Source organism: Lutra lutra, chromosome 11, assembly GCF_902655055.1.
Source record: "Lutra lutra chromosome 11, mLutLut1.2, whole genome shotgun sequence".
Classification (NCBI taxonomy): Eukaryota; Metazoa; Chordata; class Mammalia; order Carnivora; family Mustelidae; genus Lutra; species Lutra lutra.
The window spans coordinates 39,148,142-39,162,895 of record NC_062288.1 but is presented as its reverse complement, the minus strand read 5'-3'; the positions used below and the strand labels follow the sequence as shown (position 1 = coordinate 39,162,895).

The 14,754-nt window shown below is 42.3% G+C and overlaps 1 protein-coding gene across 1 annotated transcript in view; it reads left to right on the top strand.

Moving 5' to 3' along the window:
• The first annotated feature begins 2,583 nt into the window (after positions 1 to 2,583).
• Positions 2,584 to 14,754, top strand: part of PON2 (paraoxonase 2) — a 28,269-nt gene continuing 16,098 nt past the window's right edge. Inside the window, exons 1-2 of the mRNA XM_047695065.1 lie at positions 2,584 to 2,738; positions 12,348 to 12,418. Of these exons, the coding sequence (XP_047551021.1) occupies positions 2,665 to 2,738; positions 12,348 to 12,418 (145 nt within the window). The 5' untranslated portion in view covers positions 2,584 to 2,664. The remainder of the gene's footprint in view (positions 2,739 to 12,347; positions 12,419 to 14,754) is intronic.

The window sequence follows — 14,754 nt, the reverse complement described above, 5'->3', positions numbered from 1 at the left end:
TTCTCTGTTATTGCATTTTTTTCATTGCATTTTTAACATATTGGATTCTCCAAAAAATGACTTGGGTTGGGGGGTTATCTCCTTTATTCTCTGAGAAGCCATTGAGTGGAGCCTTCTATAGAAAAATTCTTTCTCTTACAGACAATAATTATCTTTTTTTTAAAAAGGATTTTATTTATTTATTTGACAGACAGAGATCACAAGTAGGCAGAGAGGCAGGCGGAGAGAGAGAGGGAGAAACAGGCTTCCTGGGGAGCAGACAGCCCGATGCGGGGTTCGATCCCAGGGCCATGGGATCATGACCCAAGCTGAAGGCGGAGGCTTTAACCCACTGAGCCACCCAGGCGCCCCCAATAATTATCCTTTATAACATCTCCTCAATGTATTTTTGTGTTAAAAGATCTGCCCCCCTCTCTTAAAAGAGAGGAAAGGAGAGGAAGAAAAATAAAAGGCATACGGAGGGCTCATATAGCACATAAAATGACAATAATCATGAGCCACCTGTTTTGCAAATTACCGGGGACATTACACATGATAATACAGGCAAAAAACTTTAAAGAGTTAAAAGTGCAATCATGAGATGCAGTCCACTTTTGGAGTGTACTCCAAAGACCATTTTCAATCTGTGAACTCTTTGTTTCTGGTCCATGGTGAGATAAATATGAAAATTTGAAAGCAAGCCTTTAGAAACTGTTATAGAAATTTGACAAAGTAATTTTATGTCTGTTGAATCAAATAATAAAAGATTTGGGCTTGTATTCTGTATGTCTGATTTTTTACTTCATTTCTAGTAATTATTTTCATTGTACTTCACAAAGGCAAAGAAAAACCTGTCCTTCACTACACATAGTTTGAGAAGCATTGATAAAAGGTATTATTATTTCTGAAATTTTCCTGAAGAACCATTAAATTTCTAATTATAAACTAGTTACATGTCATTATTTGAGAAAATCTGTTTCATACCAAGTGTAATGAGTTGCAAGCATACAAACAAGTTCCAGAACAGGTTTTGTTTTATGTTGGGTAACTTGGATAGTTGAGAGTTAGAAACCATTTTCCCACAAAATACCATAAACCTGGGGTTATGTTCTTGGTGTAGTCCAGAAATCCCAGTTATCTCAAAAGATTGCTAAATTATACCATAAAATTTAATAACAGGTATATACTATAGCCTTAATAACTGGTCTTCTCCATCCTCCTACAATGGAGAAAATAGACTTCTGATTTCCAAATCAGAAAACGCCTCCCTTCCCCATCTGCCTGGGTGCAATGGCGAGTGGTTGCCCTAGCATGGTGGTGGGGATGGGGTAAGAATGGGGGCTACTTCTGCAGGAACTGTTCCAACAGCAACACGCAGAAGGGAAAAGAGTAAGGAGCTGCAGTACCCTTCACAGAGAGTGATGAGGGAATTTCGAGATGGAGTTTGAGGGAATTCACTGGCTGTGTTAACATTAAACTAAAGTTTCTCCAAGATTCTCTGAGACTGAGCAGACATTGATTTTGCTGCCCTTAAAGCCCCCATTATTCACCACAAACACCTCTGCTCTAAACTCTGGGCTGTTGTTCCCTGGGTGGCCCTGCACCAGATTTGGACTAGGCTTTGTCCTTAATTGAGATTTGTCCCTGCCAGAGGGACCCATGACACGAAGAAAGGTTAAGGCTCTTGTTCTTTCAAAAAACAACTATTTATCTACCTACCGTTCAGCATAACTAATATCCCTCAGGACTGAATCAGACATACACACAGAAACAGAGGGATCTTTATTTTGGGGTGGCAGGGGCAGCAGATGAGAAGTCAGAATCTGCTTTTATTTACTGATTGTTTATGAAACTGATGTTTGCTGAAAATTAGCAATTGTCATGGCTTCTGCCTACATGCTGTAGGACGGCAAACCCTGGAAACCAGTGGAAGCTTATTCCAGGCGTACTCACTTGTTTGAACTGTCTCAATCTCAACGGGTAAGTTTCCCCTTTACTCTTTCTTGTCCTTCCTTCCTCCCTCCCTCCCCCCCCCTTCCTTCCTCCCCTTCTTCCCCCACCCCTTTCCTTCCCTCATGTTATGGCTGTTAAAGTAAAAAGGAAAATCATATATATATATATATATATATATATATATATATATATATATTCATTCTTGTACCCATAAACCGAGCTAGATCCAAAACTGCGTCCACGTCTTAAGGTCTCTCGCACGGACGAAGCACGACTGGGGCAGAACGTCTCTTTCCTTCCGTCTACACCGTGTTATAGAAAGTAGTTGATTCTAACATAAATGATTTGCAAGAAAGAATCCTGAATCTTTTCCTGGAATGAGAAAGGATCTTTCAAACTTTATCTAGAAGTTTCTTGCCGGTCTATGGAGTAAGGAACGTCTGTGAAGACGAGGGTGAGAAAGGTGCGCGGAGGCTCGAGGTTTGAGGGGCGGTGGGGGGGTGTCTGCGTTTGCGAAACCAGGTGGAGGAGGCCACGTTTCACGCCCTCAACCTAAACTGGGGCGTCCCGGGAAAGCGTTCCTGGGAAAGCGTCCCGGGAGGTCGGCGGTGACAAAGGCCAAGGGCCGGGCCGAGGGCGGAGCCGGGGCGGAGCGCGGCCAGAGCGGGCAGGCGGACGCCGCCCACCGAGCTCCCCGACCCGCGCGAGCGAGGCGGCGCCGGCTCCCGCGCCATGGGGCGGCTGGTGGCTCTGAGCCTGCTGGGGATCGCGCTGGCGCTCCTGGGCGAGAGGCTCCTGGCGCTCAGGTAGGTGGGCCCGCTGGCCCCCGGCGGTCGGCGCGCGGCCTGGCTGGGGGCCGCCCTCCCCGAGCGAGGGCCCGGGGCCCGGGTGGCCGCGGGTGGCGGCGCGGGCGCAGGCCGTGCAGGGACTCTCGGGCTGCGGCGGGAGAACTGATTGTCCTCGGTTCCGCAGCTCCGTGGAGCACCTCCGCCCCCGCCGCCAGCTTCCAGCAAAACCCGACGCAGTTTGGGCTCGGTCTGGAGGCTTTCTGGGAAGTCGGGAAGCCTTTGCTGCTTACCGAGTTCCTTGCCACCCAGTCTGCCCAGCGAGGGCTTTGTAGTTACTCACAGGCAAGTCCAGCGCTTTAACTTTTTGCTTTAACTGAGAGCAAAACTATTACTCATGCACTGAACCCTTAATTACAAAGTTTTATTTCACGTCTTTGGTGCCGCTTCTCTTTGGTGCCCGAGCCAGCCGCAGTCTTTCAGTCTTAATATTAAGTTGCGTACCGTCCCTTGCCTGCATAGTTTGCGAAATTGTTCAGCTTTCTAATCTTGGCGCTGTAGTTCGAAGACAACTTGAGATACTCTCCTACTGTTCTTACATCACTTCCTTATTTATCTTCACTCAGGAACCCTGAAGGCGGCATGTCCAACAGCACAAGCCTGGTCCATCTCCCAGTTTAATTATAATGAAAACCGCGGATGGGTCGACATCATAGTTTCTAAATTACCAACTCCAATTTTAGAAGCTTCATGCAAAAGGATTCCAGAAATACGGATTCCCTACCGTGTCCGGTGTGCCATCCTAGGCTCCTGTAATGGAGTGAGGCGCAATCCTTAACCTTTAAGAAGTTCACTTTCTTACAGGGGGAGGAGAGAAATGAAGTAAATATAGCCATTAGGATGTCCAGACCAGGTACCAAACAAACCCCTGCAGGCTTAAGGGGGTAAGATTACAGCTCCTGAAGGGGGAGTTCAGGAGAGAGAGACTATTTGACTGTTGGCTTGACAGATGAGTGAAGCACCTACAGGGCCATCCAGGTTGAAAAGTGCAGGGTGAACAGAGGGGAAAGGGTGGGGAAGTTCAGAGACTAGCAGTAGGCCAACTTGAGGGGAGCATAAATTTCGGGGATGAGAATAATAGGGGTTGGGGGAAGGATAGGTTTTGAGATGGTTAACTCCAGGTTCAAAAGTTGGGGCCTGCTTTGAGAGGCAAAGGAGAACTGTTGATGTTAGGTGTGTGTGTTTAAACAGGAATCTGTTTAAAACCATATAAAACAATCTGTTGCTGTGCTGTAAAGCATGATTAATTGTGCTGCTGTAGAGATGAAGCTTGAAGGTTGGATTGGAGGAGAGCAGTAGCTCTGGATCCTGGCTGGACAGTAGAGTCTGCTGGCGGGCTGATGTCTGGGCTGCACTCCCAAAGACTGATTCAACTACTCTGCGTGGGGCCCAGGCATGAGTGGTTTTTATTTTAAAAAAATTCTCCTTATAATTCTAGTATGCAGTTACGGTTGAGAAGTAGTAGAACAGAGAGTGGGTGACATGGGGAACCTAGTTAAGGTATTACTGTAGTTTGGAGAGAATAACAGGACGGGGGCCCAGACTCTGGAGCCTCATTGATCAGGGTGGGGAGACTAAGGTGATACCAGGGTTTCTGTCTCTATTGTCCTGTATCTGGAGCTCATCTGCTGATAAAGGGATGCAAACAGGAGGAACGTTGCGTGGTGGAGGGAGGAAATGGACATGTTGACCTTAATTTTCATGTTATGTAAATACCCAACCTGCTCTGCAGAACATTCTTGAGTTGGATGATTTGGTACGATCTGTCCGGCTCTCCGTTTCAAAGGCAGTAGCACTAATTCACAAGATCGTTAAACTGTCCTAAAGTTCAAACCACCAGGGTACCCACAAATTATAGTTTTTTCTTCTTACTAATCTTAACATTTTAAATTTAAGTCCCTTTAAATGATGTTATAGTTGCAAACCTAAGAAAAAGTAAATAAAGCTTATGTGCACAGAATGTACCTTATAGGTAATTTACAACTTAATGCATCTTTTCTTAAACAGGTGTTTTGTTTTTTGTTTTTTTAAGATTTTGTTTATTTATTTGACAGAGAGAGAGACAGATCTCAAGTAGGCAGAGAGGCAGTCAAGAGAGGAGGAAGCAGGCTCCCCACTGAGCAGAGAGCCCCGATGTGGGGCTTGATCACAGACCCTGAGATCATGACCTGAGCTGAAGGCAGAGGCTTAACCCACTGAGCCACCCAGGCACCCCCAATGCATCTTTTCTTTATAAAAATTTGACTGCCGTAAATTTTACTAAGCAGTGACTTTCTAAGTTGGTAACTTCATTGGATAGTTGAACTCGCAAATCAGCAGCTGGTGGAAGAAAGTTAATACTTGATAGGTGGCTAGATTTAGCAAATAAAAATGCAGGATGCCCAGTTAAATTTGAATTTCAGATGACCAGCGAATCATTTTGTAGTATTAGCATATCCCATTGCAATATTGGGGCATAATTATACTAAAATATCATTCTTCACTTGGAATTCAAATTTGGACCTCTTGTATTTTATCTGGCCACCCTGTGCTTGTGGAATATCAAGTACATGCTGTTTATGGCACGTGGAGTGCTCAAATGTGTAGCATCTCTCCTTTTAGACCCTTAGAGTCTGTCTTGAAAAGCAACATGTTCTTACCTCCCTATAAGGAAAGGCTCTTCAAAACACAGACTTATTTTTTTGTTTTGTCTTGTTTTGTTTTTTGTTCGTTTTTTGCTGTCATCTGGTGCCTGCTGTTTCATTATCCTATTTTTAGAGATGGCACTTTGGCACTCAAGTTATTTCTCTCCCCCAGGGCGCCCACTTAAATTTCAACTTGAATTTCAGATAAATAATGAATACTTTTTTAGTGTAAGTATGTCCCAGATGGATAAGTGGAATCAAAGCTGTCTCTTTCCTTCTGAACTGTAACTGGGTAAATTTCCCAGGGGAGGGTGGCATATTATACCAACTTTTCTACTCCTCCCTAGTTTAGCAATAAAGGGGGGACTAGAAGTACACAAATATCCCCAGGCCAGTGGCTACCTGTTGCAAAGTCCACAACCTTGGATGAATCATGAGACTTGAGTACACCAGAGGCCTACGCAGTGAGCAGGAATCCTTAAAACAAGCATCGGAACATTCTGCTTGTTGCCGGATAGATTTTACGACAGCTGTACCAGAAAGCTATCCAGTCTGCTTTCGAACACTTCTGCAAGGTCAGGCTTTATTTTTTAAACTACTCTTCTTATCATTTATTGTGTGACTACTGTGTTCTAGTCACTGTGTCAAAAGTGTCAGAAGTTCTTTATATTAAGCCAAAATGTCCATTTTTTAAAAAGATTTTGTCTATTTATTTCAAGAGGTGAGAGAAGAGGAGCAGAGGAAGAGAGAGAATCTCAAGCCGACTCCTGCTGAGTGTGGAGCCTGACATGGGGCTCGATCCCATGACCCTGAGACCATGATCTGAGCCACAATCAAGAGTCAGACGTTTAACCGACTGAGCCACCCTAAATCTAATATACAGGGGCCTCTACACGAAAAAATACATTTACTGACATTTGGAAAAAAAAGCCCTTTTACCCTTATGCCTTCATTCAGTCTTCATGTATGTCTTCCTTTCTGCATTAGACATGTTAAAATTGAGGCTGGAGGGGGTCAGCTAATTCGTTCAGCAGGTAATTAATGCTGAACCTGTACTCCAAGCCAGGTCTTCTGATTCCAAATACAGTTTGCCCCAGCTCCCCCACTGCCTCCTAGCTTTTCTGCCTTTGGAGCAAATTACTTCCAGCCTAAGATGCCTAATTACAAATTCTTGGTTAATAAGTACTAGAGGCATTACAGGGGCCCAAGGGGTGAATTCCAAGGGGTGTTACCAGTCTGTACTTAAAAGATAAAGCCCCTGTTTGTTTGTATTTAAGCCTGTACTTAAAAGATAAAGCCCTTTCAGGAGCTGGTAAATTCAAAGGCCATGAAATATGGAACAAAGTAACGCCAGGTAGTAACACTGTGTTTCTAGTTTGCTGGAGATAAGGCAACCTAATAACTAATTGCACCATCTCATCCCACTCCGGGTGGGTAATGCTCTCTCCTGAGTGAAAGAAATAGAAATTGAGGGGCACCTGGATGGCTCATTGGGTTAAACATCTGCCTTTGGCTCAGGTCATGATCCTGGGGTTCTGGGATCAAGCCCTGTGTTGGGCTGCCTGCTCAGCAGGGAGTCTGCTTCACCCTCTTCCTGTGCCCCCCCCACCCCACTCCTGCTCTCACTCTCTCAAATAAATAAATAAAAATCTTAAAAAAAAAAAAAAAGCAACTTAGAAAAGAAATAGGAAAAAAAAAAAAAAAGGAAATGGAAATTGATTTCATGGTAATGACTGTTGGTTAAAGGTTCAAGCTCTGTGGCCAGATAGCCTGAATTCATTTCTTAGCTGCACTATTTACCTGGCTTCTTGGCTTTTTACTTCACCTTCTGTGCCTCAGGGTCCTAATCTGTAGGATGGGGATATTAATACTACCCGCTCCATGGTGGGGCTATGAAAAATAAAGGAGTTCATTCTTTGGACCCTGAGATCATGACCCGAGCTGAAGGCAGTGGCTTAACCCACTGAGCCACCCAGGCGCCCCAGAGGAGTTCATTCTTGTAAAGTGCTAAAGCAACACCAACTCCATAGTAGGTGCCTGAGGAAGATTACCTGTAATTACAGTGTTCAGGCAGGAGTTCTTAGACTTTTGTGCCTCGATCCATTTGGCAGTCTAGTAAAGTCTTGACTCAGCATTATGTTTTTATTTATTGTGTGTGTGTGTGTGTGTGTGTAGTGCCTCTCTCGGTTTTTTTTTTTTTTTTTAGTTTTTATTTTAATTCCATTTAACACACAGTGTTATATTAGTTTCAGGTGTACAATATAGTAAATCAGCAATTGCATACATTACCATGTGCTTATCACAAGTGCCCTCCTTAATCCCCATCACCTATCTCATGAATCCCCCCACCCACCTCCCCTCTGGTAACCATCAGTTTGTTCTCTATAGTTAACAATCTGTTTCTTCATTTGTCTCTCCTTTTTTAACCCTATGCTCATTTGTTTTTTCCTATCTTAAATTCCACATATAAGTGAAATCATATGGTATTTGTCTTTCTCTGACTTATTTCACTTAGCATGATACCCTCTAGCTCCATCCATGTCACTGCAAATGGCAAGATCTCATTCTTTTTTATGGCTGAATACTGTTCCATTGCATATGTACATACCACATCTTCTTTAGCCATTCATCAATTGATAGACCCTTGGTCAGCATCATGTTTTTAAATGCATAAAATGAAACACATAGGATTCCAAAACAAAATTAAATACTATGTAAGTTAATACTAATTTGAATACTTAAATACTATTACCAACCTGTTTTTAAAATCTAATATATGATGTAATAACATGGGCTTCTCTCGCTCTCTCTCTCTCTCTCCCTAACACAGGGTTCAATCCCAGGACCCTGGGATCATAACCTCAGCTAAAGGTGGACACTTAACAAATGAGCCACCTAAGCACCCCTAACATAGGCTTCTTAATTAAAGCCTTAAATTGATATAAAGGTAGTTGAATATGTAGCAACAGATATTTTGAAGTAGCAGTGAGTATAAACATTATTTTGATGTCTACAACTGAATAACTGAGATATTACAACTAAACATTATTTTGAGATATCTACAATGTCTGTGATTTCTTTTATTGACAGAGAGACACAGGTACCGCTAGTAGAAAGTTCTGTGGTTTCTTGCCTGTACTCATCATCAAAGGAAATATTTAGTTTCAGTTAGGTTTAAATAAAGATGTATTTTTTTCCCCATCCCTATTCGTGGATCCCTGAATTTTACCCATGGACTCCTTAAAGGTCACTGGACTCCAGACTAAGAGTCTCGATGTACATGTTTACAGTGGGTGTCATTGGGCAAATGATTTTTGACTCAGTTGAAGGAAGACAGTGTATTTTCTTTGCTGTGTTATACCTATGGTATAGTTGTAACTCAAAGGAAAATAACCCAATTTTAATGAAAAAAAAGAGGAAAGTGAGGAAAACAAAAGAAACCTAGATCAGTAGTGGTTGCCTGGGACATTGTTTATGAGGCTGGCTGTGGGTTAAGGGGAAGGAGTGCTGTGTTTGACTGGCCATGTCTACTATCTCTGACCTCATACATTCGTAAGTGTGCTAGGACATAAGGTGCTAGGCAGCAAAGAGGCTATACCAGAATTATCTGTGTCTGTACCATTTGTTTGTTTATTTTTAATTTGGCACGAATGCATTTAGCCTTATTGATCTGCTAGTCCAAAGAGGTTTGTATAGCTTTCTCTTTGTATATTCCCCCAAACTTCTTCAATCTCTTAACAGTTAGGAGTGCCTTCAGTTGCAAGTAACATACATCAAATTAATTGTAACATATGCAAATAAAGGCTTATTTTTCTCACGTGGTAAAAACTTTGTAGGTGAGTCATTCTATAACTTGTCCCTTGAACGCATAATCATATAAAAAATTAGATTCTTATATTTTTGTCCTTCGGTCCTTCACTTTTTGGCATTATGTCCTCATTCTTGTCATGTTAAGAATACCGAAAGGTTGTTATAGTCCTAAGCACCGTATGTATGGTCAGATTATGAAGAAGGGAGAAAGGGGGGATGCCAGTTAGCTCTCTTCTTGTGTCTGCCTTTTCTATCAGGAACAAAAATGTCTTTCTCCAAAGCCTGAGTCATGTGAATACCCCTAAATACAAAGGACTCTGGGAAAGCAAATGTTTGGCCTTTCTGTCTCTGCAGTGGAAAGGAGGGAGAAGGAAGGGGGTGACGGTGGCTTTAGGTTTGTCAGAGAACAGGGCCTGCCACCCCAGAAAACAGAAGTTCACTAAAGAGCAGGGAACCGGTGCTTCTACCAGGTAAAAAGCCTAGCAGTTTTCCACTGAAGGAATTTGAAAGTCCTGATGGGCCACAGAAGTTGGAAACAAAATCCCATCTTTCTCTTATTATAAGAGAGAGATAAGAAAAAATTATTTGCTTAACCAGAAGTTATGCACAGTCCTTGTATAACTCGAGTTTTTTTTTTTTTTAAAGATTTATTTATTTATTTATTTATTTATTTGAGAGAGAGTGTGAGAGAGAACATGGAGGGGGGAGAAGGTCAGAGAGAGGCAGACTCCCCATGGAGCTGGGAGTGCGATGTAGGACTTGATCCCGAGACTCCGGGATCATGACCTGAGCTGAAGGCAGTCGCTTAACCAACTGAGCCACCCAGGCGCCCTATAACTCGAGTTTTAATAGTAGGCAGTCTGCATATTTAGAGATGATATTGTACAGCTAAACTAGCTGATGGAAGATTGCCCTATTGGCAATGTGTAATTGCCAATTGTTGATCTAAAATTGTTGCCAATTGTCATCAATTGTTGATTCTAAAAAATAACCCATATTAGAGTGTTCAAACGCAACTGAATTTTATTTTATCCATATAATTTATCTTTGAAAAAGGTAGATGACAATCCTCATGACCCTTATTTTTGTATAGCTAAATGAGCACAATACGAAGTTGCATAAAACTGTCACCCAAACCAATCCATGATACAGAAACTTGATGAAACTGCAGCTGGGACCTACTGACATAGTTCCATCTGTTTCTGGAATCATGCAATGTCCACTGAACCTGGGAGGTCATCTAACCTCATTCTTACTTTTTGCATGAAGAAGATTGAGGCCTACAGAGGTCACTTGCTAATGGTCAGGCAGGCTTGCTGCTAAGACAGAAACACGATCCCGTCACCCATTTTGAGAAAAATACCATAGCGGGTTAGAGTACTGCCTCTGGAAGGTTCTTCCCAGCAGGTGCCAAACCTCAGCAAAATTCCTTCATCTCTGAGTCACTTCCCTCATCCCTAAACCAGGGACAATGGTACCTACTTCTTAAGGTTGTTTTAACAATTAAATGAAGTCGTTCAGGTAAATCACATAGAACAGTGGTAGACTCAGTGAGTTTTAGCTGTTTTTATTACTCATTTCCTTTTGTCCCCCATGGTCATCAGCCGTAGTAACCTCATCATCACTAGTGTTACTGCTACCACACTAGGCCAAATGTACATATTTCCTTCCTTTAAATCACCTGGGACTGGTAAATATGAGATTCATTGTCTTTTTTATTGCTTTACTGTAAATTTTGTATTATTATAAATTTTTACTACATCTCTATATTTCATATATTTATTTTATTCACTTTAATTTTATTTTATTGCCTTATCACCATATTGTTTCAAAAAATTTTCACATTTTTGAATTATACGATTTGAAATAACATACTGATTTCTTTCTTTATTTATTTGAAATAGAGCAAGAGAGAGAGCACAAGCAGGGCTGAGGGTTAGAGGGAGAGGGAGAAACAGACTCCCCACTGAGCTGGGAGCCCAACATGGGACTCGATCCCAGGACCCTGGGCTCATGACCTGAGCCAAAGGCAGGTGCTTAACCGGCTGAGCCACCCAGGCACCCCTCAAAATAACATACTGATTAACATTTTAATTAGAAGCTTGATATATGATATGAGTTGCCACATTATATAGTTGCTACCACCTGTTGGTAATTTCTGGGTTAGGTAGGCCTTGACCTTCTTCCATGTTGCTGAGACCAGTAACCTTCCCCAAATTCACTGTCTAGAAGTCAGACACTGTCAAGGACTCAAATAGGAGAGGGACAAGTGGGTGGCAAATGGTCATTTTTCTCTCTTAAATGTGTGGTGTGTGTGACCCACTTTGGAAAAAATGTAAATGACTCTGAAAACCCTATTATGACTTATGACCGTAGAAAACAGAACGAGAAGGTGAGAGACAGCAAGGGAAGTGAAGAGAAAGCCTACAGCATGGGGCTTCAGAAGAAGAAGTCCCAGATGTGTTTGGCCAAACTGCTTTGTGGCCCTCTCCCCAGGCAGGATGCTGGAGAAGGCATTTCCTTACAGTTCACCATTTCCTCATGATTTCTTCATCTTTACTTTCTATGAAACAACAGCACAGCGTACTTTTGTTACACTTACTTGGTGTTCTCCAATGTCCTCACGCAGTAAATATTGGGATGGGGATGAGACCGCCTCCACGTTGTTTCATAACAGCTTCTGTGCACCTGGCTCTGCAAAACCGCCTCTTCTCCTGGCCTCCCATCAGGCCCCATGTCATTTCGCAGAGGGTCTGAGCGCTGTTCAGCTCTGATGGGCCCTCAGCTTCCGGGTCTCCATCTGGAGCTCTTCCCACCACACCAGAGCTGGGAGAAGTGTGACCTGCTGCCGTGTTCCCATTTGCTTGGGAACTTGCTTTACAAGTTTATTTGTTGAGTTACTGGCTTTCTTTTATGACCCACATTCACATCTAGAACTTTGTGATATGCATTTTTATTTTAACTTCATTTCTGGTGCTATTTTATGTTCCTACCCTTGTTTTTCTATCTTCTCTTTTATCTGCTTTAGATTTATGCTGTGTTTTATGTATTGCTATAAGCCTCTTTAAACCCTGTCTGCAACAAAGCAGGGGATACATAAACAGATAGATTTTTTCTTTTTTTTTTTTTTAAACAGGAATCGACTTAAAGCCTCCAGAGAAGTAGAATCCGTAGACCTTCCAAACTGCCACCTCATTAAAGGAATTGGTAAGTAGGAGAAAACGCTTGTTATATACCTTATATTGTTTGGCCACCAACACGAAAAAACTCATTAACAGTATTTTGGCATGCCACTAGTGTTGATCAGAGGAAAAATCACATTAAATCAACAAAAACCTCTTCAGTCAATCTTTTTTGGATCTCCTGCACCTGTATTACTTCTCTCTCTCATGCTCACTGCAATTTGTTAATTATTTGTGTAATCCTATGTTTATGGTTTCATTTCTTGCCTGTTGCATGACTTTTCTGAACTAGTTTTGTAAAGTCTGTGCTCTTCCCTGTGTGCGGCCCCTGTGTGCTGTCAGCCTAGCAGCTGGCTGGTGAAGGTGTCAGAAGGAAGAGGAGTCACAAAACGGAAAGTAAAAACCTCTCAAGAAAATCTCCATTCCCCACAGAAGCAACTCCAGAAAGAAAGTTTTTCTTCTCTTTCCTGACATTTCCAGCTCAAATGTAAACAAATACACGCATATGTATGTATTATTCACAAGTGGAGTCTTAGTATGAGATGACATTCTACAACCCGCTTTATTCCAGATGCAATGTGGACAGCTTCCCCCGTCAACACATGCAGGTCTGCCTCATTCTTTTTCATGTTTGCAGGTACCGTGGTGGATTTAATTATTTCCATCTTAATGCACATTTGGATGGCTTTAGTTTTTTTGCAACTACAAACCAATCAGTGGATATCATTATACATAGAGGTCTTGTATATTGGTAGGATAAATTCTTTTAACAGTGAGACTGTTGTTCAGTTAGTGGGTGTGTTAAAGTTTTGACAGTTGGGGTTGCCTGGCTGGCTCAGTCAGTTAAGTATCCAACTCTTGGTTTTAGCTCAGGTCGTGATCTCAGGCTTGTGGGATCAAGCCCTGCGTCAGGCTCCACTCTGGATGTGTGAAGATTCTCTCCCTCTGCCCTGTGTGTGTGTGTGTGCACACATGGATGTGCACGCATGCTCACACTCTCACCCTTTCTCTCTCTAAAAAAATATATATGTATGTGTATTATATATAGATTTTTTCTTTTTATAAATATTATAACTATATATTATAAATATTTTATATATAAATATATATATATTTTTTAATGTTTAATTTTGTCATTGCTGAATTGCCCTGGAGTTGGCAACGGTAATAAACTCAGTACATCATAGTTACAAGCACATTCACTGCAGACAGAGCTCAGAATGCTCTTTGAGCAAAAACAGAGTAGTGATCCTTTGCTGGATCACACACAAGAAGGCTTCATTTTCATGGAACCTATCAGTTTTCAGGGCAGCCTTCTCTACTTCAGGTAGAACCTTCTGGTTCTGTTATTTGCCTCTCCCTCACACATCTGTTTCTTATATGCCCTGTCTCCTAGTTGCCATCGCTACTTTGGTACTTTTTCCCAGTCCCATCTCCCTAGGTCTAGACTCCTTGACTTCTTTCTCCTGGAGCTTCTCCTCTTTGTTACTGTTGCACTTAGCAGGGAGATACAAACTCAGGATCAAATAGCAGACTGGCTAGATCTGTGCCAGATAAGGCAGCCGGTCCTAGAAATAAGCTTGTTGGGAGTCCCAGGAAACTCAGCTGCTATTCCCTGCCTTCTGACTGCTGTCACGAGGAGCCCCTCAGAACTGGCCGCTAAGCAAGAGCCCGATGGCGTCTGTGAGGGATGTTGTACAAGGTTGGGAGGTTGAGTCCATGCTCTCGAAGGTTACTGTGGCTACTGAGTTAATAATTGTCAAATTATTAAACAGCCCTTGGCCCTGTGGAGCCCACCTTCTGTGAATTCGAGTCTCAGAGTAGACAATAGGGCACAGCCAGACACATTACAGGATGAACCACCAAGTGGATTGCTGTTACAACTCACTGGGATGGAGGGCTCCTCAGAGAAAAACAAGCCCAAAGACATTTGTATTCTGAACAGGCGTCTGTCTGTGTTTGTGACCTTTATGTTGTGATGTGTGTGAGCTACTGTCTGGAATTGGAAAGAATGAGGAAATATGTCACCTATGGCCCTTCTCGTGAAGTGTTTAATGCCTCTGAGGCACTTCAAAAGGCAACAGAGCGAAGACGATGAGTGATTAGAAGCCCATTTGGGATACATTTTTAGAGCTAATTAGAATTGTGCTTTTTTCTTTCTTTCTTTTTGTTTTTGCTCTGTGGTTAGCATGCACTGTATGAACATTTGTTGAATGCTATGTTAGTGATGCCTACTGGCTAATAATAGCATGGGGTTATATGTGTTTAATAACAGTCGCCTATTCAGTGGTCTTTTGATTATGAGGAAAAATAGTGTGTGGGGCGTGTACATTCCCATACAGGCCAAAGCGACTTATTATG